At 55.5% G+C, this 27,155-nt stretch overlaps 1 protein-coding gene across 2 annotated transcripts in view; it reads left to right on the top strand.

The window, feature by feature from the left end:
• TNRC6C (trinucleotide repeat containing 6C) overlaps positions 1-26,681 on the top strand; it is a 42,490-nt gene extending 15,809 nt beyond the window's left edge. Inside the window, exons 2-19 of one of the 2 annotated variants that reach the window (XM_006886174.1) lie at positions 1,369-1,584; positions 2,893-3,059; positions 3,684-3,764; positions 6,721-6,778; positions 7,329-7,471; positions 8,542-8,691; positions 10,575-10,715; positions 11,869-11,988; positions 12,185-12,268; positions 12,473-12,713; positions 15,190-15,357; positions 19,644-19,835; positions 20,189-20,332; positions 23,050-23,166; positions 24,483-24,677; positions 24,911-24,981; positions 25,439-25,578; positions 26,324-26,681. In XM_006886174.1, the coding sequence (XP_006886236.1) occupies positions 1,369-1,584; positions 2,893-3,059; positions 3,684-3,764; positions 6,721-6,778; positions 7,329-7,471; positions 8,542-8,691; positions 10,575-10,715; positions 11,869-11,988; positions 12,185-12,268; positions 12,473-12,713; positions 15,190-15,357; positions 19,644-19,835; positions 20,189-20,332; positions 23,050-23,166; positions 24,483-24,677; positions 24,911-24,981; positions 25,439-25,578; positions 26,324-26,681 (2,786 nt within the window). The remainder of the gene's footprint in view (positions 1-1,368; positions 1,585-2,892; positions 3,060-3,683; positions 3,765-6,720; positions 6,779-7,328; positions 7,472-8,541; positions 8,692-10,574; positions 10,716-11,868; positions 11,989-12,184; positions 12,269-12,472; positions 12,714-15,189; positions 15,358-19,643; positions 19,836-20,188; positions 20,333-23,049; positions 23,167-24,482; positions 24,678-24,910; positions 24,982-25,438; positions 25,579-26,323) is intronic. The other variant, XM_006886175.1, reaches the window with a different exon arrangement.
• Positions 26,682-27,155: the final 474 nt, after the last annotated feature.

Genomic DNA, 27,155 nt, shown 5'->3' with positions numbered 1-27,155 from the left:
ATATTTCATCCAGTTTTTCTCAGTCTTACCCCCACCCCAGTGCCAGCCTCATTCTACAACAGTGGCACCATATAGCATTTGTCCCTTTGTGACTAAGATACCTCACTCAGCATAATGTCCTCCAGGTTCACCCATTTTGAATAATATGACAGCAGCACATTTACGTTTTAGGGAACTCAGGTGGCCTGGTGAGTCAGGAGCTGCACTGCTGGCCCAAAAGCAGCAGATCGCACCCGCCAGCTGCTCCCCGGGAGGGAGCTGGCAGGTCTCTTCCCAGGCTCGTTCATTTTCAGCCTGGGAAAGCACGCTGGAGGGTCGTCTTTGAGTCAGTGTCAACAGCAATGATGTTGTATTTACACTTGGGCCACGAGCCTGTCTCTTCTGGACAGAGACATTGGCTTCCTGTTCTTTGAGATAGTCATGTGTTCACCCTGAGGAAACCGATGTGTGTGAGAGTGACAGCTGAGACAGGCAAACTGTCAGTGGCTTCAGGCCGCACTGTGTGAGCTGTGGAGAGCGGTGTGCTGGGGTGAAGTCTTGGGCTCCCTGGACAGGGGGCCAGGCGGCGATGAGGAAAGGGGTTCTTCAGGAGCCACTTGACCTCTGTCTTCACCTCTAAGAGCAAGGCCACCACTCCTCAGCTGTGGGGACACCCAGAAAAGAGCCTGGGGTCTCTTCATCTGGACCAGTAGAGTCTGCTGCTCATGTCTCAGCCTGGGGCATTGATCTATGTCTGTGATGGTTGGTAAAAAGATACATATCCAAAGCATGTACATGGCCAAACACTTAGAACTATTTCTTCTAGAATATAGTTCAGTGCTGTCTGTCAGTTCTGTCTCAGCAGTGCGGGGAAATGCTGCCAGCCTTGTGCTGTCCGTCCCCTCAAACCGTCTGCCTTTGGCCCGGTACAGGGGAGGGGACAGGACTTCACACAGGAGGCTGGTAACTTCAGAAGCTCTCGTTTTAAATTGTGAGTGCTGGCAGAGGACTAGTGTTCAGTGGATTGTCACTTTTCAGTAAAGGCATGTCAAGCTCAAGAAAACCACCTTAGCTGAAGGGCCCTCATCAAGCTTAGTCCACTTGCCTGCCGTCAGCAAAGCTTCCTCGGGCAGATTGAGCATCCTGGGCAGGCCAGTGGTTAAGCACAGTGCCCCCCTTGGCTCCTCAGACGGTGTGGTGGTCTCCCCTGTGGAGAGTCCACCCCCCACCCTCCAGAGGAACTCCGCTGTCTCACGGCATCATGGTCACTTGGAATCACCTTGACAGTACCCAACAGAAGCCGTGGATAGCTTCCGCAAGGCCTGTTTTGATTGAGGTGACAGTGGCCATTTTCATTTCCTCCACCTCACGTGTGTCCTCTCTCTCCAGTTTCGTCAGGCTGGGGAGAGATGCCTAACCTTCATCCCAAGGCCGAGAACTCCTGGGGAGAGCCGTCCTCCCCCTCCACCCTGGTGGACAATGGCACAGCAGCGTGGGGGAAGCCCCCCAGCAGTGGCAGTGGATGGGGTGACCACCCTGCTGAGCCGCCAGTGACCTTTGGAAGGGCTGGCGCCCCTGCTACTGCCCCAGCCCTGTGCAAACCAGGTGAGTGCAGGGCCCGCTGGCTCCACTGGGCGAGGGGGCCTGGGCTGAGCTGTGCTCGTGGGCATGTGGTTTGGGGTGATGCCGTGTAGCATGGTTTCAGGATGTCTTCATGGAAATGGGGCTCAGATCAGGGGTGGTCTCATATGACACTGTTTCAGAGTGTCCTCATGTCAAGCGAGTTTGCATTCGATTCTGAAGTTCTGTATCAGGACACACCACTTTCTGTGTTCACTTTGAAACTGCCTCTAAGTAAGGCAGTTAAGACAAGTATTTACCATATCTGATACGTGAGCTCAAAGGAGCCACTTTGAACCAGACCACAGCCCCTGCCACTTGAAGTCAGTGCAGCCCTGAAGTAACTGACCCATCACACGTGGATGTCTGTGCATGGACGTTGTGGCAGCCCAGGTCTGCATCTCGGGCCGTTCACACAGCTTACTCGATGCCCGAGATGCTGCTCACAGCACTTACGTCTTCCTGAGATTGGTCTCCAGAGGTGGGGGGTCAGGGGGCCCTGTGGTCAGCACAGTTCTCTGAGGCCCCCAGGTTTATGCATACACAGCTGGTAACATCATGCTGCATTTCCTCCTTTTGCCTGAAAATGCAGTGAGGATACAGGCACATTGAGGGGGAGGCCGTGCCACAGGTGAGTTTGTGCACATTGAAATGGAAGACGTGAACAAGGCTGGAAGATGGCTGGCGTTTGTGTCTTGTTATTCGGCTAACACTGGCACTGTGTTCCCTGTGCCCACCATCCTGCTGGGCAGCCCTGATTACTCCTTCCTTGTCAGGCCCGGGGAGCCCCTGGGTCTGTGAACCACACTCCACTCTGGGGTGCTGGGTGTTGCTTTCCATTTACCCTCGGAGCACAGGTGTCAGACCAGCCTCAGACCTGGTCCTGGTGATTCTCAGGTGCAGTGACCTCGGAGGCACCAGTCTGTGTCATGCTGCTCCAGGCTGGAGTCAGCTGAAGGTGGAAGTCCCAGGGGAGCACAGGGCTCCCTGTTTAAAACCTTTAGTAAACCTTCTGCAGCCCCAAGATTCACTTCAAGGATGTCTTTGTTTCCAAATGAGTTCCAGTCTTTTGGGGGAGTTAGACCACCACACAGTACAAATAGCCGGAATTTGAAGGACAGCTGCACCCCCATTCGTATATTCTGTGTGTCTGACAGGAGAGATCCGACTTCAGGGTGTGGGGAAGTGAAATGGTTGGTTACAGCACACCCTCTTCTCCTGCCTCTTCCTAAGTTGCAGTGAAGCATCGTCCTCTGCAGAAATGGTGCTGAGCTCCCGCTGCTCTCTTTCCAGCTTCCAAATCTATGCAAGAAGGCTGGGGCAGCGGTGGGGACGAGATGAACCTCGGCACCGCTCAGTGGGAAGATGAAGAAGGAGACATGTGGAGTAACGCTGCTTCCCAAGACAGCGCCTCCTCCTGCAGCTCCTGGGGCAACGCCCCCAAAAAAGGACTTCAAAAGGTGGGTGCAGCTCCAGGGAACACCCCTGGAAGCAGCAGAGTAGGGCGAGCACAGCCGGACTCTCAGCGACCAGCGAACCGTGTCCCTCCACCTGAGGCATGTGGGCTGTGTCTGGTTAATACCCTCACGAGCTTTCTGTCCTCTGGCTGCTTTTGCTTTTAGTCCTAATGAGAACCTTACATTTTGCCATCTTTTCAGCAAAGTTTTCAAAAAGGCAAACACCATGTAATTTTTCATAGACATCACATAGTGGTAACATAGGACCGTGTTGATGACTGCATGCGTGATTATTTGATAATAGAAATAGTACGTATTTGTGGCGAGCCAAAGTAATTCACTGGGGAAGAGAAATCATTGGCCTGCTTCTTTAAAGATTGTAAAGGCATCTGTGTCAGCAGTGCGCGCATCGAGGTGGACGCACCGTGGTGCTGAGCCCACAGTGATGGACGCCTGCTCGTTGGTGAGCTGCAGCGTTGATAGCCCTTGATACCATTGTATTGGCTACAGAGTCCTGTCGGGCGCTCTCTGTACCTGGGAGCTATGCAGTGTTGACTGTGTGACTTAAAGCACCGTGAGCACAGGAGGAACTGTGCCGGGTTGTGACTAACAGACCCTCCCTTCCAGGGCATGAAGACTTCCGGCAAGCAGGACGAAACCTGGATCCTGACGCGGCTCATCAAACAACTCACCGACATGGGCTTCCCGGTAACCGGCCTTTCCTCTCCCCGCCCTGCTCCCATGTCCTGCTTGTGTGTGACGAGGAAGGCGGAGGACTGGAGGGTGGGATCGCTGGCGTGATCCGCCTCCCACATCTCTGGTCAGCCCCTTCACTCGGGTCATTTGATCAGGGGTCATCACTTTGGACCCCAGAAAAGGCCCACGTGACTTCCATCACCCAAGGTGTTAAGACCTTCTTTGCCTAGAAGATAACATACCACCTCGTTTGTAATTTTATTATTTTTGTGCGTGTACCATCGAATTGGATCTGACTGGCACAGGAGGAGATTGCCCCTCCTTCTCCAGCAGAGCATCTGATGGATTTGAACCGCGCACCTCCAGGATTGCAGTGCAGCTTCTTGCCACTAGGCCACCAGAGCTCCCTTGTAATTTTTTTTAATTAATTAATTTTAATGAAAGTTTACAGAGACTTTGGATTTCCATTCATTCATTGTTGCACTTTTCTCCCTGCTCACCCCTACCCCCTAGTTCGCTCTTCTCTTTGAAAAGTAAAAGAAAAATTTTTTCACTGTTATACAAGCCCTCCCCCCAAGTCCACTCCACTATGCAGCCTTCTCTCTGGACTCCTGTCATGACAATGATACCTAATCACATATCCCTTTTAAACAGTTCTCTCCCTCATCTGTTTCAAAGCAGTATACATTATTTATCCCATCTTTCTCAGTCTCCCCTCAAACCCCGATGCCAGTCCCATTTTACAACAGTGGCACTATGCAGTATTTGTCCTCTTTGTGACTGAGATATTTCAGCATAATGTCCTTCAGGGTCACCCATTCTGAATAATATTTCATGAGTTTCTTGTTTTTCAATGCAGCGTAGCATTCCGTTGTGTGACTATACCACAACTTCTCTGTTTGCTTGCTGATGGGCACTTAGGTTGTTTCCAACTCCTTGCTATTGTGAACAAGCTGCGATTAACATGGGTGTGCGTATATCTGCTTGGATGTCTTATGGTCTCTTTGGGGTATATTCCCAGTAGTGGAATTGCTGAGTCAAATGGTATATCTATTTGCAATTTTTTGAGAAAGTGCCACCTTCCACCTTCCACAGTGGTTGCACCATTTTACACTCCCACCAACAGTGAATAAGGGTTCCAGTTTTCTCCACAACCCCACCAGCCTTTGTTGTTTGCTGTTCTGTGAAATTTTGCTATTCTGACTGGGGTGAGATGATATCTCATAGTTGTTTTGATTTACATCTCTCTTAGAGCTAGGGATTTTGAACATTTCTTCATGTGTTTGTTTGCCATCTGAGTGTCTTCTTTGGTGAACACATTTGTAATTTTACTTTATGTGTTCTTTGAAGTTAAAAGTTGAAAACCAATTCTCATTAGCTCATGCAGTAGAGCGACAGCGGTCGCAGGACAGAGCTGGACACAGTGCTGAAGTGTCTTGCCCAGACAGACACAGCACCCCTGGCCTGCTAGCCCCTGAGTGGTCTGTGGATAGGGTGATCTCTCCGAGGGAAGCCCTTCTGTCCAGGCCCCATTGACGGGAGGGAAAGAGTGCAGGCAGTGGGAGCCCCCGTATTTGCCCTAGCTTCCCGTCGTCTCTTCTCTTTCAAGAGCTGGGTCCACCACATGAGAGTGAGGCAGTGGGCTGCGGGGTGGGTGCTACCCCCACCTTGGCTGCATGCTGACCTGGCCCAGGGCTTTCCTGTCTCCCAGTCCCCTGTGTGGAGTGAGAGGAGGGCTGAGTGCCGGCCGAGGATTCAGACCACACTGAGGGGGTCCCGCTTCGGACCCTGGACTGGACCTGTACTGACAGTTAGCGTGCTGAGGTGTTGATCACCGTATGTTTGGGCTAGGCTTCCACTTGCTTGGAAAATGGGGGATCAACAAGAGTAAGGAAGACCGTCACGGAGGGGACTGGCGCAGGGACTGCCGCAATGGGCTTGAGCCTGGCAGAGGCCCTGAAGCCTGGCGGGACAGGGCAGGCTGCCAGCAGAGGCTAACAGGGTCACCGTGGGCCTGACACCAAGAGCCAGGACTCCCCTCAGTCGGCCCTGCTCACATGGACTTGGCATTGCGACCTGGGGCTGAGCCCTACTCATCAGTTTGCTGCAGACTCAGGGGACGTTCTCTGAATGGGCCCAATATTGGTGTTGTGTTTAGGTTCATTGGAAGGAAGTACAAGCATATCTCAGCATGCCTTAGCGAGGTTGTGGGTTCGATTCTAACCGCTACAATATGCAGTAAAGTGAGGTACCTGCATTTTTCTGTGTCCCCATAGATGTGAAAGTTGTGTTCACACAGTTCTGTGGTCTGTGTAGAAATATGTGAGACACGTGGCAGAGCTCTCGGTGAGCACAGGCTACGGGGAGGTGGCACCATCACGTTGCTTGAGGCAGGGCAGCAAGGACCTTCAGTCAGCGCACCGTGTCTGTGAAGCGTGGGCAGTGGCCGGCTGGGGTGCCCAGGGCAAGGACAGCCTCCCTGGCTCTCCACCCATGTTCTTAAAGTGTGGGGACAGGTTCTGTACTCGACATCAGTCCAACACGTTGCCTCGTGACCAGTGTTTAACTTAAACAGCCTCTCTGGCTGCTGGCAGCGGTGGGGACGTGTGTAGACCTGGGCTCCTCTCCGCTGGGTAGGCCGGCCGCGGTGGAGCAGGTCAAGCGGTTCCTTCTTCCTTGTTTTTTCCCCCTCTATTATCTTTCGTTGTGTTTTGAGTGGAGGTTTCCCCGAACGTTAGGTTTCACCTCTCTCATACTGACTCAGTCCCTCATTGAGCAGCGGTCCTGCACCCCCTCCAGGGGCTTCTCCTGCGTCTAATGTGCTGTTCACCCTCGATCCCTCCTGCCTTCTGCACTTTCCCTGGGCACATGCAGCCTCTTGATCCCATGGGCTGCTTGTTCCGCTGATCACCTTCTAAGACAGGCATGTCCTATGCAGCACAGCGCTGATGAAAACTGTCTCCCGCAGAGAGAACCAGCTGAAGAGGCCTTGAAGAGCAGCAATATGAACCTCGACCAGGCCATGAGTGAGTCACGCCATAGGCCTGCCTCCTGGGCTGTTTGGGTCTGGGTTCAAGTATGGGCAGGGCTGAGTGGACAGGGCCAGGGCAGGAGGGGACAGTAGCATGACAGGGGTGACAAGGCCCTGAGGCAGCTCTGGCTCTAGGGACTAACTAACGTGCCGGGCCACGCTGGAAGCACATCAGCCTTTTCACATCCCCAAATGGATGCGCGTCTCTGTCGATGTGGAGGGACACAGTGCACTCTTAGAGAACCTGGGATGACGCTGGAGTGCACTTGGCAGAGTGGGCACAGGCAGAGGGCCGAAGGGCCAAGAGCGGGGCAGGTCCTAGCCAGCGAAGGCCGGTGCAGAGCGGATGCGCGTGACGAAGTGGGGTGGCCGGGGCCCCTGCGTCCTTGCTGGATCTGAGCTGTGGTTCTGAGCCCTCCCTTGTGACAGTGGTCAGGGTAACGGGGTCCCTGTGTCCTTACTGGATCTGAGCTGTGGTTCTGAGCCTGTAGCACTCAGCAGCGTTCTGTGTCATGTACATGTCGCTTCTGTTGTCTGTGCTCCAGGTGCTCTGCTGGAAAAGAAGGTGGACATGGACAAGCGTGGACTGGGAGTGACCGACTACAATGGAATGGTCACCAAACCCCTTGGCTGCCGCCCACCAACCTCCAAAGAGTCTTCCGTGGACCGCCCCACCTTTCTCGACAAGGTAGGATTTGAATTATCGATTGTATTCCTAATGCAGCTCCGGTCAAATGTTGATGAGCTTTGATGTTTAGGTGACTTTGCCCATTTGAGTGAGAGAGTGAGTAGCTGAGAGGCGCCACGATCACGTTTCAGAGGCTGTTACTGAGGGTGGGAAAGGCCAGGCCGAGAGTTGGTGAGGGTCTGATCTGTGTGTTGTTCCGCTTGGATCACACGCCGCTGCCCGACTGTCTGCTTTGACCCACCGGCAGGCAGAGCCTCTGTCCTGACTGGAGCTGGTGGTGTAGTATGTTAGACATTGAGCTGCTAAAGACAAGGTCTGCAGTTCAAACCCAGCAGCTGCTGTGCGGTGGCCCCTTTAGAGCTCCAGCCTTGGAAAACCAGGGGTTTCGTGGCCCCATGACAGTGGGGTTTGGGGCTTTCTCCCTAACTGGAGGCGATGTGGTATGTGTTCAGAAAGGACTAGAAGTGGCCGTGGCCTTGGCCCTGAGTTCGGATGGCCCTGGGTGGGATCAGCAGCAGCCCCCTGGGAAAACATCCAGGCCCCAGCTCAGCCCTTTCTGGGTGACCCATGAAGGACCAGCCCGCCTGCTGTGGTGTGCCTGGCCCTGACCCCACTGCCGGCGAGTGCACGCCCGCTCAGAGACCTGAGGAACCACCACACCTTCCCTCCCACTGCTGGCCAGTCCATTCAGACTTGGGGGACCCTCCACTGGGCTTCCCCAGTCTGACAAAGGACCCACTCAGGCTTAACAGGAGTACACAGCCTCGTCTCTGCAGTGACCTCACCGCTAGCACCCCACACAGAGCACACCACAGCAGCCCCTTAGCAACCGAGAGCGTTACAGGTTCATGCGTGTGCTAGTAAAGTATATGAAAAAGCAAAATCAGCATCTTAATCCATGTCTGTTTTTCTCTCCCTTCTTCCTTTTGTCTGTCTTCTCCACTCCCTTTCACCCACACCTTTCTGATCTTTGAACCTCTTCCCCCATCCGCTCTCTGTCTCTCCCTGGGAACGGTCACGTGCTGTGCTGGTGGGCCTGCGCACAGCTCACCCTCTCTCTCTCCAATCAGGACGGCGGCCTTGTGGAAGAGCCCACTCCTTCACCATTTCTGCCTTCACCAAGCCTGAAGCTTCCCCTTTCAAACAGCGCACTCCCCGGTCAGACCCTGGGTGGGATCGCCTCAGGGCTGGGCATGCAAAACTTGAATTCTTCTAGACAGGTAAGGCTGTCGGGAGAGGCACCTCTGGTCCTGTCGCCGCCTGTAGACAGGGTGCTTGAGAAAGAAACTCCTCCTTTCAGTCGGTGCCTGGTGTTCACACACACCGGTACTGGACTTTCCATGCAGTACGCACGCCTAAAAGTAGTGTCCCTGGCACACGCAGGACACAGATGCACAAGAGGGTGGCCCAGCTTGTTAAGGGGACCCCGACACTGTGTGCATCATTTGCGCGAAACTATAGTATGGAAAGGCGGTGGGGATTCTGCCAAGATTTCTCTGAGTGATGGACTGAAATCCAAGTTGATCACAGTCTTGAAATGCACCCGTGTTCTAGGAAGTGCCTCAAAGACTTGCCCACAAAGTCTGTGAATTCTCCATGCCAGGCACTGGCACATAGAGTTTACACGAGGATGTGGTGCATGCAGCTCTGTCCCTGAGATCCAGCGAGCCAGCCCCTAAACTGTCAAGGTGCTGGTCACCCTCCTTCGAAGACCCGGGAGTGGTGACTCCACTCAGCCACTCAGGGTCTCACTCAGAGGCCCCCTCTCCCTCTAAGACTGTAACACTTCAGCCAAGGTGACGGTGGCTATGTTCAGAGTCACAAAGGTCCCAGCCGTGCGCTGTTCTCTGCTCTGTTTACTTGTGCTGACAGTTTTCAGATGTGCAGTGTGGTGCACCCAGGTGCTGTCTTTCCCACCTGTGGGGCTCCCTTTCCAATCACCATCTGAGGGACACCCCAAGTCCTGCACACTCAACCCTTCAGGAGATGCCCTGGGTGCAGAGCAGTCACACCCCTGCTGGTTGGCAGCAGCCTGGCCCTTCCCCCTCCAGTGTTCTGTCTGTCAGTCTGTACGACCTCAGTGGGCTTGCATTTCCCACCCTTTGGTGATGCTTATATGCCAGCGTGTCGTTTCCAACCCCTGAGGACGCCTGTGACAGAGGAGGGCAGCTCTGCAGGCCCTCCCAGGCTGTCCTCTGTGTGGGAGCAGGTCCCTGCTCTTTTATCCCCCAGAGACACTGCTGGCCCCTCACTTCCACCCTCAGCAGCCAGGCAGTCAGAGCCTCAGGCCTGTCAGGGCTGGCCATGTGGCCGAGGTCACAGCTCACACCTTCGGAACCACACTTCTTGGGCAGTGTCACTCCTGTGATGTCGTCCTCACAGTAAAGGAGGGGTCACCGCTAACATGTGGAAAGCACACAGTTCACCAGGGACAGTCCCATGTCAGAGATTGTAGAATAAGGGGTGTTTCCTAGTAGAGAATTATATGCTCTCTCAGTTAGAACTGAACGCTCCCCATAAATACTTTTAGGAAATGTAAGTTGTCGAAGTCGCCGTTAGAGGCGGGCGATGAGCAGGTCTGTCCGTGAGCCTGTCAGTTTTGTCCAGGAGTCAGGACATTTAGGTACGAGGAGGGTATAGTGTCACTCTCATCTGTGATAGAAAGAGTAGCTTTCTGTAAGAACAGATACCTTGAGGCCTGTTTGCTGTAATGAAACAGTAATAATGGTGATACTTAGTTCTAATGTCACCAAGTTATTCTAAACCTTTGCTGGAAGCTCAGCTCTAACTTACTCCGCCTCATGGGCCCTGGTTCGTAGCTGGCGCTGTAGGTTTGCATGCTCGTTAAGTGAGTGGATGGCTGTAACCCTGGGGACCTCAGGGCTGGAGGTGCTGCTCTGTATGTAGCAGCCTTAGGGACAGCGGAGGGCTGGCCCCATCGTGGAACCCTAGGGAGCCGCGCTCATGACAGGAGCCATGCGTGGTCCGGGTGGCCCCAGTGGGGGCAGGAGCGCGTGCACATTCCTGCAGAGGGAGCCGTTAGCCGCCCCCAGAGCCTGGCGCGGCCCCTCGCGGGTGACGGTGCCCTCTTGCGCTCCTGTAGATCCCGAGTGGCAGTCTGGGTATGTTTGGCAACAGCGGAGCAGCACAAGCCAGGAGCATGCCACAGCCAGCGCCAGCGCCGCCGCTCAGCTCCTCCCAGCCCAGTCTCCGAGCTCAAGTGCCTCAGTTTCTATCCCCTCAGGTCAGCCGTGGGTGGGGGTGGGCACTGGTGCTTGTGGGAGCATGGGGAGCCCCCGTCCATGGGGGACAGGAACGGTGGGCCTGAGGCACAGCTCTGGAGACCGGACTTTGCCCTGGGCCTTTTTGAGAAAGCTGTTCAGATGAACCCCCTGGAGGAGGGTGGAGAAGTGGGAGGGACAGTGACAGGAAAACACTGGCCAGGGTGTGAAGTGCACATCCTGACACAGGCTGGGGCTGAGTGAGACTGTGGTGCAGACAGGGCTTCCGGGGGGACCTGTGGGGCCATCTCAGCCCAGGACGAGCCCACCCCCCTCACGTCATCACACACCACCACCAGACCAGGACCCGCTTGGCCAGAGCAGGCTGTGGGCAGGCCAGACTCCGTCGTGTCCTGTTCCGACCTCGTTACGGCCCATTTTTCTTGACATTGACTCTCCTTTGACATAAGCTCATTTTGTGAGACTTGACATGTCAGCATTTTCCCAATACCTATTTAACAACTTTACCCTCTGATGCTCTGTCATTCCCCATCTAGAGCCACCTGCCTGTCCCCCTGGGTGTCCTGCCTTGAAAACTTGGTCAGAACTTGGTTTCTAGTGAGACTTGAGTGGGAGAGGCCAGCAGCCAGGTGTGGAGCATCTGTGCAGACGGGTTGACGGGGGCCGAGGAAGCTGAGAGGCACGCTTCATGCCCGGGAAGGCAGATGCTTGCCGAGGGCAGAGCAGCATCAGGGCTGTGGATGCGAGGCCTCAAGGGTCAGCAGAGTGGTGGCTGAGGAGGCGGCGGAAGGGTGACCAGCCTGGGCCTGAGCCACATGCCGGCCTGAGCTTGAGCCATGTGGGAGGTAGCACGGCAGCCTGGCCCCACTGCCCCTCTGGTGACGCTTGCCAAGTATGGCTTTCTCCCCAGGTCTCAGCTCACTCTCTAGCCTTTGATGCCGGCCAGCACTATGTCTGGTTCACACCACTCTCTGTGGGCAGTCTCAGTCCCTGGTTCTCCACAGACACCGTGCTGCTCATGCTAACACAGGCCTGTGTTGCTGAGGGCTTTGAAGTGTCATCTGAGTGGTTGCTCATGAGTTCACAGACCTCACGGACAGGTCGGTGTTTCCGGAGAGAAGCTCGGGGCCTAATAGTGTGTTTTGTGTTGGACAGGTTCAAGCACAGCTTTTGCAGTTTGCAGCAAAAAACATTGGTCTCAACCCTGCACTATTAACCTCGCCAGTTAATCCTCAGCATATGACGATGTTGAACCAGCTCTATCAGCTGCAGCTGGTGAGTGGCCGCGTGGCCTGGGCTCCCTGACAAAGGCAGCGTCCCTGACGGTCCCCCTTCCAGCAGAGAGGGCACACGGCCCTGCCAGTTCCTAAATGCTTTGGAGGGGAGCAAAGCTGTGATTTTGAGCATTTCACTGCTTTTGCTATAAAATGCACACTCTGGGTGTGACTCTGGCCCTCTTCCTCGTGCACAGGCATACCAACGTTTACAAATCCAGCAGCAGATGCTACAGGCCCAGCGTAATGTTTCCGGACCCATGAGGCAGCAGGAGCAGCAAGTGAGTGTCCCCTGGCGCGGGCCTGGAGGTGGGGGTCAGTGTTGACCCCGGTCTGGCTGACCCGCATCCCTGGCCAAAGTCCTGGGGGCAGGAGAGGTGGGGACCAGTGGTACCTTGGCCTGGCTGACCCGTGTCCCTAACTGAGGTCCTAGGAGTGGGGTACGGTGGGCGCCACCCCGCTCACCGACACGTGTCCACCCACAGGTTGCGCGTACAATCACAAACCTGCAGCAGCAGATCCAGCAGCACCAGCGCCAGCTGGCCCAGGCCCTGCTCGTCAAGCAGCCGCCGCCCCCAGCACCCCCGCCGCACCTGTCTCTGCACCCCTCTGCAGGCAAGTCGGCCATGGACAGCTTCCCCCCGCACCCTCAGACGGCCGGCCTCCCCGACCTGCAGACCAAAGAGCAGCAGTCTTCGCCCAACACCTTCGCTCCTTACCCTCTCGGTGAGCGCTGGGGCCCCAGCACCCAGGGGCACACAGTAGAGTCGGGGTGGTGGGTGGGACCTCAGGGGTGCACGTTAGAAAGGGGATGCAGTGAGAACCAGGGCCCCAGCACCCAGGGGCACACAGTAGAGTCGGGGTGGTGGGTGGGACCTCAGGGGTGCACGTTAGAAAGGGGATGCAGTGAGAACCAGGGCCCCAGCACCCAGGGGCGCACATTAGAGTCGGGGTGGTGGGTGGGACCCCAGGAGTATATGTTAGAAAGCAGATACAGTGAGTACCAGGGCCCCAGCACCCACCCAGGGGCACACGTTAGAGTTGGGGTGGTGGGTGGGACCTCAGTGGTGGACGTTAGAAAGCAGATGCAGTGAGCGCCGGGGCCCCAGCAGCAGCCCTGGGAGACACTGAGGTCTGTGCATGGTTCCCCTCCCACCGAGCATCTGTCCACCTCACATCCCGTGTCCACATCCTGCTGGCATCCTCATGGTGGACACCCAGCACTGCGTGTAGCTCAGCGCTCTGGCTGCCAGCGGACAGCCTCGTCCACCACAGGGAACCAAGTGCCTTCAGGTCGCCTGACAGAGCGGGGTCTGAGAGAGTGGACTTCACAGGTGCCCCTTGAGAGTTCTCCACCTCTGACAGGGTGCAGTCGGACCACTTCTCTGTCATTCTGTTGTTGCTGTTGTTGTGTACCGTGGAGTCAGAACTGACCCAGAGCTGACCCTCCAGCAGGTTTTCAGAGGCAGCTCATCGCAGGGAAGGAGACTGCCCAGCTTTGTCCCGCCCAAGGAGCACCTGGTGGAGTGGGGCACCTCGTGGATTCAAACTATGTACCTTTGGGTTGCCAGCACAACTCCTGGCTGTTAGGCCACCAGAGCCTCTCTGTCGTTCTGTGTTGTGTGCCATCGAGTCAGAACCGACTGTAGCTGACCCTCCAGCAGCTTTTCAGAGATAGTAAATTGCACGGGAGATTGCCTGTCCTCCTCCCACACTGCAGCGTAGGTTTAAGCTGAGTGCCTTTGGGATTGCAGCAGATTCTGGCTGCTAGAGCTCCTTGTTCTGTTGTTGTTGTTGTTGTTGGGTGCTGTTGAGTCAAGTACAACTCCTAGCAACCCTGTGATCCCTCTCCTGCCCTGTGCCCCCCTCCCCGTCTCTGACACACTCAAGCCTGTTTCTGCAGTCCACCTGGTTGAGGGTCTCCCTCTCCTTCCCCACATCACCACATTCCAAACAGGATTTCCCGCTCCAAGAAAGAGCCTCTCCCAGCAGCATGCCCAGAGTCTGTGAGCCAAAGCTTTGTCATCTTTGCCTCCAAGGAGCACTGTGGCTGCTCCTTCAAGACACATCTGTTTGTTCTTTCGGTGGCCTTTGCGATATTCAGTACTCTTCTCTAAGACATCTCAACAGCATCAGTTCTTCCGCTACTCTGTGTCATTGTCCCGCTCTCAGATCCATAGCAAGTGACTGAAAAGACCATGACCTGAATTAGAGGCACCTTAGTCTTCAAACTGACATCATTGCTCTTCAATAATTTGGAGCGGTCTCTGACTTGTAGGCAATAATTAGGCTTTGCTTCTTTTGCAGGTTTCTGCCTTATCCAAGTTCCAGCTTTGGTTGTGGCCATGGTGGTGGTGGTTGTTGTTAGGTTCCGTCAAGTCAAGAACGACTCATAGTGACCCCATGAACAAAAGATCTGAACGCTGTCTGTCCTGTGCCATGCTGATACACGAGAGCCCATTGCAGCAGTCGCAATGTCAGTCCACCTGGTTGAGGGTCCTCCTCTCCCTCACTGCCCTTCTACCCTTCCCAGCATCATGTCCTTCTCTAAGGAATAGCCCCTCCTAGCAACATGTCCAAAGGATGTGAGGTGAAGCCTCATCATTCTTGCCTCCAAAGAGCACTCAGGCTGCACCATCTCCAACACATACCTGTTCGTTCTCGTGGCCGTCCATGGGATGTTCAGAGCTCTTCTCCAGCACCATAGCTTGGGTCGGCTCCCTGGGTGTAAGAGAGAAGCTACTCCAGAGCAATTTCTGTGACATAGCTCACCAAAGACAGAATTAAATCACCATTCTTCCTGTAGCTGGTAGCTGAGAGTACAATTGAGATTTCTGAAAAATGTTGTTGATCTTGTGGGTTCCAAGATGTCCCAAAAGCAGAAAGGATTTCCTTGATTATTTGCATTTGTTCTGTTTTTCAAGTAAAAGTGAGTAAGTAGGCTTGTTGGTTTTGTTTAATCCTCAGAATATTAATTATTAGCTTTTTTACCTCAATTTGGTAATAATAGTCCTAGAAGTATATTAATAATATTTCTTTTTCTCCAGCAGTGAAAGTATTGCACCCCAGTTGAGGGTGTAAGCCAGGCTCGGGGAGAGCTTTGGGGGCTGTAAGTTAGCGTGCAGGTGGGCATAGTGGACAGCGTCGTAACTAATGACGTCACACCTCACGGCAGCATACCTCACAGCATCTCTCGTTCCAGCCGGACTGAACCCCAACATGAATGTAAACAGCATGGACATCACGGGTGGCTTGTCGGTGAAGGACCCGTCTCAGTCCCAGTCTCGCCTGCCTCAGTGGACTCACCCCAACTCCGTGGATAACTTACCCAGTGCTGTTTCTCCTCTGGATCAGAACCCGAGCAAGCATGGTGCGTGGTGGGCACGGGCCCTGTTAGCCCTCTGTGGTCTGCATGCTCTGTGTAGACGTCCCCTGTAAGAATTCCCTGCTGAAACTGCACTTCAGAAAATACTTCATTCTCTCTAGTCGGTATAGACCCCTGCTCCTGGGTGAACCGACCGCGTGAAGTCACCACGGGCAGATGTGGCTGGAAGCGCAGAACCAGAACCAAACCCATTGCCGTCGAGTCAGTTCCTGCTCATAAGGACCCTGTGGGCCGAGCAGAACTGCCCTCAGGGCGTCCGAGTCCAGTCTTCACGGGAGCTCACTGCCTGGTCTCCCACGGGGCGCCTGGTGGTTCAGACTGCTGGCATTTCAGTTAGCAGCCAGCGCTTAACTTACAGTGCCACCAGGCCCCCACAAACCTCGATGGGGCTGGGCACTGCTTACCTCCCCTGTCCACAATTTACGATCAAATGCTAGGACCTCACATGCTTCCCGAGGAGGCACAAGCAGAAATGCAGTGGGAGGTGGCAGCACTAGGAAGCTGTGGATCAGCTCCGAGCTCCCTGGTAGCAGAGCAGCACAGGGAGTTTAAAAGTTCCCTAATTCTCTCTTGATGCAAAGCATCCGAAAGAGAAGAAAAATTCTCCCTAATGGTTGATTCTGTGTGAAAGCCAGGCAGGCAGGCATGCGCTCTGCAGGTGAGCCAGCAGTGGGCTGCGCCGGGTCCGTTTGGAAGGATGTGTTTTGGTGGGCTGAGCCACAAGCCCGGTGGGGCTGTGTTTGCACTGCTGTAGCCAGACACAGACCACCCCCAATCTGACAGCTAACCCCCAAACCTTCCTCTGATCTGTCTGGTTGGTGCAGATAGGCCTTTTCTAGAGATGTACAGTCTGACTGACTGACACTGCCCATACCATCTGCCCTCATGCCCACTTCCACTCTGAGTGGCACTGTGTGGTGTGTGCACAGAACTGTGTGCTAGCTTTCAAGGGCTGATGTTTTGGAAGTTGGTTGCTCAGGCTTTCTTACAAGTCACCCCTGGGTGGGCCTGAACCTCCAACCTTTTGATGAACAACCAAGTGTGTGAACCATTTATACCGGCCAGGGACACCACAGAGCTGTTCTTAAAAGCTTTATGTCAGTCAAGAGCTAAGTTCAAGCTAACGGAATTATTCTCTAAAAGTGCCCAACAAACAAAATCCTATAGTTAGCACAACTTTGAAAAAGTTACCTTACTCAGATAAGCGTCACTTAACATCCACAGTTTATTCAGTGGACTGGGGCATTGGGGCTTTGGACAGTGTGTGAGCAGGCTTGCCTGATAAAGCGTATCCTTTGGGGTTTGGGTTTCTTACTGCTTTGGTCGGCAGTGATTCTGGACCCAGGAAAAATGACGTCTTCGACTGTTTGGGTCTTTTCTCCACATGTATCGAGATGCTGCTTCTCAGGTCGTGTCCAGCTTCTCTGATTTCTTGCTCAGCATTCACACTGAATAAATGTGGTGAAATATGTGACTGTAGCACAGTGCTGGGGCACACTTGCATCTGATATTAACTTTACTTACTGTTCAGTAACTTCCCCCTTCTCTTGGGTCACTGTTCTCCAGAATGGGCATAAATGATGCATCTTTTCCCGTCACTTGGCCACGTCGCAGTCTTCTGGGTTTCTTGACGTAGACTGGTGAGCACTTCAGCTTCACATCCGCTCGTTGAAGTGTCTACACTGGTGTTCCAGCAGTTACTGGCCTTGTTTTTCCTCAGTCCCTGCAGTGTGGACTGCTTTTCCAGCCTGGATTTCTTTACGTTCCATTCTTTGACCCTGTGTTACCGTCTCCTGCAACAGTTGAGAACTGACCAGTTGGTTTTTGTTCAGTGACTCTTGACGCTTCCTGCATCATTTCACGTGTTCTCCACTCAATTCTTCCCTCTAACAACTCACCACTTCATGTTTCTCTTCAGTTCTTTCAACTTAACACATGCCGAGGATGCCCTCCCTTCTGGGCTCTGACCTCAGGTCTTTGTGTTACAGAACACAAGGGCTTCTTTCCATAGTCAGTCGCCAGTGAGACAAATGGATTGCAGTATCCATAAGTGCACTTTATTACACAGATCTGGGAGACAGGGAGTCACCTCCAAGACTGCCTCCCGGTCTGGGAGTGGTCATGGGCTTTTAGAGGGGGGTGAGACACCAACTTACTTAACCATAAACTTTTGTTAGTAAAATCAAATTTTTATCTGAAAGAAAATCATTCACACCCAGATACTCTCTTTCCAGGCAAAGAGATGGATTAAGTTACAATTTAGTATGATTGGGGGAAACAGCTTCAAAGAGATAACAGCTAATCTGGGAGCTGCATCTCCTCTTCTGATAACAGGTGGCAGAAAGGACACTAAGAACTCCAAGGTCAAGCAACCAGCCCTGCAGGCTGGAGAACACGAGAGTTTTTTAATTGATACCTATATAGAGAATTCTGCACTTATTAGTACCACCCTATCATTCCCCCCTCTTTTTATGTAAGTCTTAAAACATACCACCCCATCATTTGGGCACCTGACCTTGGACCCTTCACTCCAGCAGCTCAAGCTGCCCTTTGATACCCTCTCCTCTCTTTGACCTCATCATTTGTTCCATTTAATTTGATTATTCCACATTCAAGAGCAAGTTTCAGAGTCTCTTCTGAGCTGCACTGTGATCTCCTTTCTTTCTTGCTTTTTTCAAATGAGCTTTTACTTTCTTCCTACAGTGTCCTTGATGTCATCCCTTAAGGCCTCTGGTAATTTGTGTTCAGTTGGTCAAGTCAGCTCTTGAGAGGATCTCTCTCAATTTAGGCGGGATAATCTTCAACTTCTATGTGAGCAACTGATGATCATCCGTCCATAGTCAGCACCGGGCCTTATTTTGACTTAACACTGAGCTTCTCCGTCATCCTTTCCACAGATACAGTCAGATATAGTCCTGTGTGTTCTGTCCAGCAAGAACCATGTCTGTGGTCACCATCTATGTTGTTGACACAGGTGTTTGCGATGACTGTTGTATGTCCAGTGAATACTGGTCATAAGAAATCCTATCATACTCTCTTCAGACTTGTTCCTGTCACCAAGCCCGTCAGCCCTTCTTGGCTTCGGACTTTCACATTCCAATCCCCAGTTCCTGCTGATGGGTCTTCACTATGTGTTTGACTATTTCACGCTGCAGCACCTGGCACGAGTCCCCAGGCCATCTTCAGCTTTAGTTCTTGGTGCAGAAATGTAAATACTGGCCGTAGTGACTGGTATTCCTTGTGGACATGGCGTTGTTATCACTAACCTCTTTGTGCTTTGGGATTGATCTTGAAATGTACTTTTTTACAGTAAGTGGAATTCCTCTTCAATGTGGCATCCCTAGCATAGTAGATGACACGTTTGTCCTGTTCAGAACGGCCTCTCAGGTCCATTTCCGCTCCCGAGTTCCCGGACACCGCTCTTGATGTGACCACTTCCTTGTTACACGGTCCCCAGTTCTCTGAGCGTGGCTCTGGACTCTCCCTGTTGCAGGTATTGGGGTGTTGCTGCCATTTCTTCTCCTGTTTGGTCATGCCGTCTGAACAGCTGAAGGTCCTGAGAGCTGTACTCTGACCAGAATTAGGTGGTCAGGTCCTTTTCCTCATCAGCCTGAGTCTGGGAACTGCACAAACCTGTCCGCCGTGGGTGGGCCTCCTGCTGGCGTGGCTTCTAAAGGCCCTTGACACACAGCCTCACAGGACGACATACTGACGGACACACTGCAGCTTGACAGAGCACTGGAGGAAACAATGGGGAGGAGGAAGTCAGTGCTCCCGCTTGCCGGGGTGTGTCCTAGTCAGAGGAGGACAGTTCTCAGTGCTCATGCTTGTCCCTGTGTCTGCAACGACAAGGAGCTGGAAACCAGCCAAGGGTCCAGCAGCAAACGAGCGGGTGCATCCACTCAGGGCAGTATCGGCGCCACAACCACAGGCGAGCGTCTGTGAAAGACCACACGGCACGGGTGGATCTAGAGCAAGCGGAGCGGGGCAACACGAGAAGAGGGTTCCACTAGAAGAGGGTGGGGGCACGAGCCTTGCCCTAGAACAGGGTGGTGTGGGAAATGGAGGTGAGGTTCGCACACAGCACCGACCTTGGAGGGTTAACAGGGTGAAAAGGAGAAAGACGAGAGGAGAAACATGTAGACTACCTGATGAGACTGACGTGTGTGCGAGACACAGCCCTGCTGTAAGTGGGCATGCACCCTGAGATGCTGGGCTCGCCCCTCCATCTCAGGAGCCGCGTGGACGAGGCCTTTCTCCCCGCCCTCTAGGTGCTATCCCTGGGGGTCTCAGCATCGGACCTCCAGCCAAGTCCTCCATTGACGACTCCTACAGCCGGTACGATTTAATCCAGAACAGTGAGTCCCCAGCCAGTCCGCCTGTAGCTGTTCCCCACAGCTGGTCACGTGCCAAATCTGACAGTGACAAGATCTCCAATGGCTCCAGCATTAACTGGCCCCCAGGTAAGGTCAGCCCCCACCTCTGTGCCGCAGATGTGAGTGGGAGACGGGCATGGACCCAGGACTGGCGTGGGGCCACGGCAGACGTCTTCACTAGAAGCAGTTTTGCCCCTGTTTCACTGGGGTGGGGGAGCGAGGAGGGTGGAACTGCCTCCTTGTGGAACTGCCTCTGGGCTTGATGCTGCCCTCTGGAAACTGCCTTCATGGGCGGCTTCAGTGCCTGCTTCTAGCCGGTTCCAAAGGTTCTGAAAGGTTGATGAATTTAGTGGGAGAGGGGCCTCTCCACACACGAAAAGAGCCGGGTTTGAGCATCACATCGGAATGTGACGTGGTCCTGTGTCTGGTCTCGTGGACAGAATTCCACCCTGGAGTACCATGGAAAGGACTTCAGAACATTGACCCCGAGAACGACCCGGATGTCACTCCCGGCAGTGTCCCCACGGGGCCCACCATCAACACCACCATCCAGGACGTGAACCGCTACCTCCTCAAGAGTGGAGGTGAGGAGCCGGGCCAGCCACCACGCCGGGGCTTTGGCTGGGGGTGAGAGTCGGGGTGAGAGGGGGCCACCTGGGCGGCAGCAGGAGGACAGTCTGGTCCTGGGTGAGGGTGCCACTGGCTCACCAGCACATCATCTCAGTGTTCAGGTGCCCCGAAATCAGTGTTAACCTCTTCGGTCCCACTTCAGGTGTGACTTAAACGCGCTAACTCCTCACACCTGCCCCGGGCTCGTCTTTGTCTGCAAAGTCGGGGAGCTCCACCATCCAGGGCCTCCTTTCTGGCACGTATGTGGGGCCAGCCTCAGCCGTGGCAGTCCCCTGAGAGCCCTGTTCAGCAGGGATGTGCACCCTCTGACGTGATGCTTCCATCCAGTAAGGCCTCACAATCTGGTCCCCAGAGCAGGACTAGTTTCCCAGCCAGTGGGACCCAGGGGGGAGAGGCGTGTCTCAGAGGCCCGTCAGGTAAGGAGAGGCAACAGGTGTGTAAGGCCAACAAAGTAGAGTCGGCCCCTCGGGGCCACACCAGCCTTACGCCTCAGTGCAGCCCTCCGGCCGCCTGGCCATCCCTACTGCCAAGGGCAAGGGAGCAGGTGGCAGCGAACTGAGGGAAACGGAGGCCGCCTGTGTCCAGGCCAGGGCCAGGCTGAGGCCCAGACGGGGAGAGAAGACTGCTGTCTGTGGAAGCTGGTGCGTCAGACCCTGGGCCGAGGACCCTGGACAGTGTGATGTGACTGCTGCGGACCAGTGCGGGCACAGAATCATTGGCTTTAGAGGAGTGTGGACAGTGCAGCATGCGGGTGCTGACCAGAGCAGGGACAGGGGGTCGCCATGCTCTGAGGACTGTGGATAGCATGGTGTGTGATGGTGAGCAAAGTGGGCGCAGGAGGCGCTGTTGTGAGGACCGTGGACAGTGAGTGTGCGTGGTCCTGACGCACGCAGAGGATCAGGGTTATGTGGTGTGGCGAGCGCTGGCTCTCGGTGTCAGCCCGCAGCCTCTGCGTAGCACTGAGGCATGGCCCACAGCTTCTGCCATCTGCCGCCACTGTGTTGGAGGCATGGTGGGGGCGGCCCGGGAGTGTACACCAGATTTCCCAGCCCCACAGTGTGTATGGTGGGGGATTTCATCCCAAGAAGTGTGCTGACCTTCACGCTAACAAACGGAAGATGACAACCCCTCCTCTGAAATGAGGGACGTGGCACCATGTCCCCAGTAGCTCCAGGCTGTGCGCCCATCATCACATTCCTCAGAGCCTTTTGTTGAGGTGACTGGAGCTCAGAGTGCTGGTCAGGTCTCCAGCCAGGCGTTGTACTGCTGCTGGGTGCTAGTGGTCAGCATCGGGGCGTCTTGGGCTTGGTTCTCTAGAGGAGCCGAACCCCTGATCCTGAGAGACTGAAGGAAGCTTGTTTTGAGAACTGACTCGCGTGTTTCCAAAGGTCCCTAGAGATTTCCTCACACCAGCTTGACCGGTGCCTGTTTTTATAGTGGACTTTTCCGTTTTGTCTAGTTATTGGGAATATCAGTTGTGGGGGTGCTCGTGCTCGTGTTTTTTATTTCTTGTTCTTGACATCAGGGCAAGGTCTTCGTTGGTGTTAAAATCACTGTAGCCAGCGCTGGCCTGGCCAAAGGGATAGGTGGTCAGACAGAGACCCCACACACACGTTTCCAGGCAGACTCACAACACCGAGCAATCCAGCGGAGGTGTTCACTGGATCGTGGACCGTTAGAATGGGAAAGCCAGACACTCTGAAAATCCCCTTCCCCTGTTGGAAATGAGAGAAGTAGCACCTGCGGGATTAAGTTGCCTCTGATCTTGGCTCTCGGGTGTGCGGTTCTGCACAAAAGCACAGGCCATGGCTGACCTGACGCGTTGCTTATCACATCAAAGGCCTGCAGACCCCAGTGACTGAATTCTCAGCTCTGGAGCCTTCATCCTGCAGTGAGCGCTGCACCACTAGCGGTGCCCTGAGCTTGGGCCGTCTGAAGGGTACCAGGGCCTGGAACCTTGTGTGGATGAGGACGTCGAGCCGGCCCTGCCCCTGCCCACTGCCCGCCAGCTGTGTCCAAGCGGAGGGGCGCTCACCAGATGCTCTGCCCCCAGGCTGCTGGCTGGCCTCAGAGATTTTAAGGCAGGCCAGACAGGGACATCCTGCCCTGCCCCTCCAGGCACAGGCCCCCTCCCTCTGCTGAGAGTGGCCCAGCCTGTTACTGACTTGTGTGCTGCACAGGAAGTCCAAGTACGTGAGAGCAGGTGACCTGGGACATGACTGCTTCAAGGCTGGTGGGGTGGCTGTACCTTCACGGGAAGAGGCTTGGCGATCAACTTGGCTCTTCATTTTGTGGCAATGTGTGACATGACAAGTTAGGAGGGTTGCACGGAATTTTTCTTTTTATCTTATTTGGAAGGGGAACTGATGGACTGCTGGAAAGGTGACGATGACCATCGGGTGTGTGACTTGAAGCCCGAGCACAGCTGGTACAGAGGCTCCTGCACACGGGCAGGGGCCTGGCTGGCTCTAGGGTCCTCGCTGCCTTCCTGACCGCGTCCTGCCCTCCCTCCTGCCGCCCTCCCAGCACAGCAGCTCAAGAGGGGGCTCTCAGCTCTGAGTATTGTGCTGGGGGTCCTGCCCTGTCCCCCACATCAGGACACCAGGGGTCCCGCCACGTCCCCCGGGAGGTCCCTCCCTGATGCTTGCTCAGTGCCTGTCTGGTTCCGCAGGGTCCTCCCCACCATCATCTCAGAACGCCACGCTGCCTTCCTCCAGTGCCTGGCCGCTCCGTGCCCCCGGCTACAGCGGTCCTTTCAGCACCATTGCGTCCGCATCTAGCACTGCAGGTATGCCGCCGCCTTCCGGCTCCCTCCCACAGCCCACTGTGGACCCTCAACGAGCGAGCGGGAGATCGTGTGTAGAGAGGACGTCAGGGACTTGGCCCTGGTGCCCACATTGTGGTGCATGTCACCTCACACCCAGAAGGAGAATGGTGGTCATTGTGAAAGCCTCCCTGCTCTAAAAATGTCCAGTGCAGGACGGGACACAGCTATAGCACCCGTGCCCTCCTCTCGCCTCCTTCTCCCCCCACCCTGGGCCACATGCAGGGACACCCAGCAGCCTAGCGCCATTGTCTGACCTGTCCCCCAGGACCTCACAGATGCTCTGGCTGAGAGGAGACTTGTCATGAGAGACGTGAAAACACAAGTGTGTGGCAGTTGTTGAAGAACCTAGAACTTGACACAGGAATGTTGAAGTCTCACCACTTTTCTCGAGGGCTGTTCTGCGTTCCCACCGTATTTGCTCAGCGTGAGGGTGCAGGGAATTCTTTTGATACCAAAGCGTCTGGGGAGCTGGTTTCATGCTGGTTAGCTGCTTTTATGTATGTGTCTCTGAGCTCATTTGTACTGCTCTCAGTGTCTGTCCCTCCTAACGTGTAAGAGGACAGTTGTCTAGAGCTTTAACCCTCATCATTCAACAGAAGACAGGCCCGTGAGAGTCCGCTGGTGGGATCATGGGCGACTCCTCATTGGTCTCTGTCCACCATCCCAGTCAATCCCAGCAGCCGCCTCCTCTCTGGCCCAGGCTGGAAGCTGCCCCCTGGAGGCATGAGGTCCTGTCCACGTCCCCCTGGTCACTGCAGACTCACAGAGCCCAGGCTGTACCTGGGCACTGCCACTGGTGACGGCCCACGGGGACCTGGGCCCTGAACCACCCAGTCCTCAGCCACTCAGCAGCTAAGAGCGGGCACACGGCAGCACAGCTGGCACTGCTTCAGCCTGGTGAGGGTGCCTCACCGAGGGTCGCTGGAGCTGGTTAAATGTTGAACTGTGAGTCTCTGTTTAGTGGGTGACATTCAGCAGTAACCTAACAGGAAGGCTGACGGTATGAACGTGCCCATCAGCCCTTGGAAGCAAGACCTGGCCACCTGCCCCAGCAAGGGGTGTTCTGACCTGTCCCACGGGGTAGCCGTGGATGGGAACAGTGTCTGACAAACTGAGAAAGCTCCAGAAATAGGGGCAGAAGCTGGGCTGTGACTGTCACCGTGGTGTGCAAGCCCCTTAGGGCCCCAGCTGGTGCCGTCAGGCTGACATCTGAGGCACTGCCCTGCCCTCCGGGCCTGTGCTTTGTCTCAGAAGTGTGTGCCCTCTCTCCCTTGCAGGTAAGCTGTCAGACATCAAGTCCACATGGTCCTCCGGCCCTGCCTCCCACACCCAGGCCTCTCTGTCCCATGAACTGTGGAAGGTGCCCAGAAGCACCACTGCACCCACACGGCCCCCTCCAGGCTTAGCCACTCCCAAGCCTTCCTCCACCTGGGGAGCCAGCCCCCTCGGCTGGACCAGCTCCTACTCCTCAGGTACAGACTGCTGGGGTGTGGGGCTGGGCCAGGGTCATGGGGGGACTAAGGGGACAGAGACACAGGGCAAGAGAACTTGAGGGACAGGAACACCGGAGCGGAGGGCTCTCGGGACAGGGATACAATACACAGGGGAGCGCTGGGAACCAGGTCCTGGGGGTCTAAGGGGAACATCTGGGGCATCTCTGCCTGGGGACAGAGATGCTAAGCTTCCTTGCTGGGCCCACTGGCAGGTTCCGCTTGGAGTACCGACACCTCAGGAAGGACCAGCAGCTGGCTCGTCCTCCGAAACCTCACGCCCCAGGTGAGCACACCCAGCACACTGCCAGCACACGTGGCCCGCGCAGCCGCAGTGCCCACCCCCACGGGCGGTGTGTGACGTCCTCCAACAGGAGGGGCGTGCGACCCCAGCATTCAGGGGCTTCCTACCTCTGCTTGGCTTAACTCCTCAAATAAAAAGCATGCAGCAGGAATTCCAGAGGCAGCCGAGGGCATTTCTTTGGACAGGGTGTGAGGTGTGTGTTGGTGTGTTGACAGAAAGTTCTGTAATAGATGGTGGTCAGGGTTACAAAGTACATGAACTTGGTAAATGCCTCTAAATCATGTGCTCAGGAAGAGTTTGGATAAACCCTGACTTGCACGTCATAGATGGGGCTCCAGAGTGAAGCCGACCCTGGCTTGGGAGTCAGGCTCTTTCAGGACGTTGCTTCCTGGATTGGTGTGGTCCGGGACAGCAGGTGACACCTTGTCCCTCCCCGCAGATTGACGGCTCCACGCTGCGGACGCTGTGCCTGCAGCACGGCCCTCTCATAACATTCCACCTGAACCTGACGCAGGGGAACGCCGTGGTCCGCTACAGCTCCAAGGAGGAGGCTGCCAAGGCGCAAAAGTCCCTGCACATGTGCGTCCTCTGCCGGCCGGCCGGGCTGAGTGGGGGCCGGGGCTGCTGGGCGTGGGCATGTGAGGCTGGCTCTGAGTGTTTGTGCCCTGGGCGCAGGACTGCTGTGCAGTGTGTCAGGCTAGGACTTGAGGGGTTGGCCCCATCCTCCTGGGAGCCCTGGGCTGCATCTGGAGGGCTCGCCCCCCCTGTTGGGTCTCACTGTTGCCTTTCACTGAGAGGAAGCCCCTCAGCCAGGCCCACGAAGTCCAAGTGCATGATTGCTGCTGTGTGAGGCCCCTGGGGTCCTTGGAGGGAGCGAGGACATTGGCCCTGAGAATGGAGAGTTGGTCATTTAGGCTTAGAGTCGAGTCCTGGGTCAAATTAGCATCCCCAGCCACTCCTAAAAGGTCCCAAGTCCATACCGAGGCACCTCAGAAGAAAAGCCTGCCCGGCAACCCACGTCCCAAAGAGCAGCTGCTGGCAGCTGGGGAGCCAGTGTGACTCTGACGTCCACAAGTGGCTGTGAGCCAGCCTGGACTCAGTGTCCCCTGGTTGAATCTTCATGGCAGCCAGGGTCCAGGATGGAGACCCTGGTGTCCACAGACTCCCATGCACGCCTGTAGACAGTGTCCTCTCGATGCAGGTCCAGAGGGCCCCAAGGTGGCTGAAGTGAGAATGTGCAGGGTGCTGTCCCCCTAGGCTCTGAGGGGCCCTGGCTGGCAACACTGTCCACGGCCACGCTCACTCTGCCTCTTCTCTGCCCTAGGTGTGTGCTGGGCAACACCACCATCCTGGCCGAGTTCGCCGGGGAGGAGGAAGTGAACCGCTTCCTGGCTCAGGGCCAGCCACTGCCCCCCACCTCCAGCTGGCAGTCCACGGCAGGGACCAGCCAGACACGGCTGGGCACCTCGGGCAACGCCCACGGCCTGGTGCGCGACGCTGGACACTGGAGCGCCCCGTGCCTGGGCGGCAAGGGGAGCAGCGACCTGCTGTGGGGTGGGGTTCCCCAGTACTCCAGCAGCCTGTGGGGGCCCCCCAGTGTTGATGACGGCGGGGTGATCGGCAGCCCTACTCCCCTCAACACCCTGCTTCCTGGTGACCTGCTCAGCGGGGAGTCCATCTAGACCCAGGAGCCTGGCTGGTCAGCACTCCGACTCCGACTCCGGCCTGCCTCCCGCCCAGCCCGCGGGCCCTCCAGTACCTCCGCCCCGTCCCCATGGACCTTCACGCAGCCCCTGCGAACTGTCCAAGACAGTGCCGGCTGTGCCAGTGTCACACGCTAATGACAGGATTCTTTGATAGCTTTCCCCCGTGTCGTCCTCCGTGTGTACCTTGTGTTGTCCTTTGAGTTTTGAGTATAAAGCTGCTTAGAATAGCTGGATCATGAAGGGCACTTTTCAGATTGCGGGCTGGAGAGGGTCCCCGTAGCCGGGGTGGGGGCGGGGGCGGGAAAGCCGACTTAACAAGCCTGTGACGATTATGCACATGACCAGAGGCGCCCAGTAATCGGGCGGAGAGGTGGATCCTGGCAGGACGTCCCGACCCTGGACAGACAGATGGGACGGTCGGACAGACTGCTGGGCAGCGTGGTCGGTCTC

The sequence above is a fragment of the Elephantulus edwardii genome, unplaced genomic scaffold, assembly GCF_000299155.1.
Source record: "Elephantulus edwardii isolate Elephantulus edwardi_28Jun2011 unplaced genomic scaffold, EleEdw1.0 scaffold00048, whole genome shotgun sequence".
Classification (NCBI taxonomy): domain Eukaryota; kingdom Metazoa; phylum Chordata; class Mammalia; order Macroscelidea; family Macroscelididae; genus Elephantulus; species Elephantulus edwardii.
Note: the sequence above shows the minus strand (reverse complement) of the source record. Positions and strands in the feature narration are given on the sequence as shown.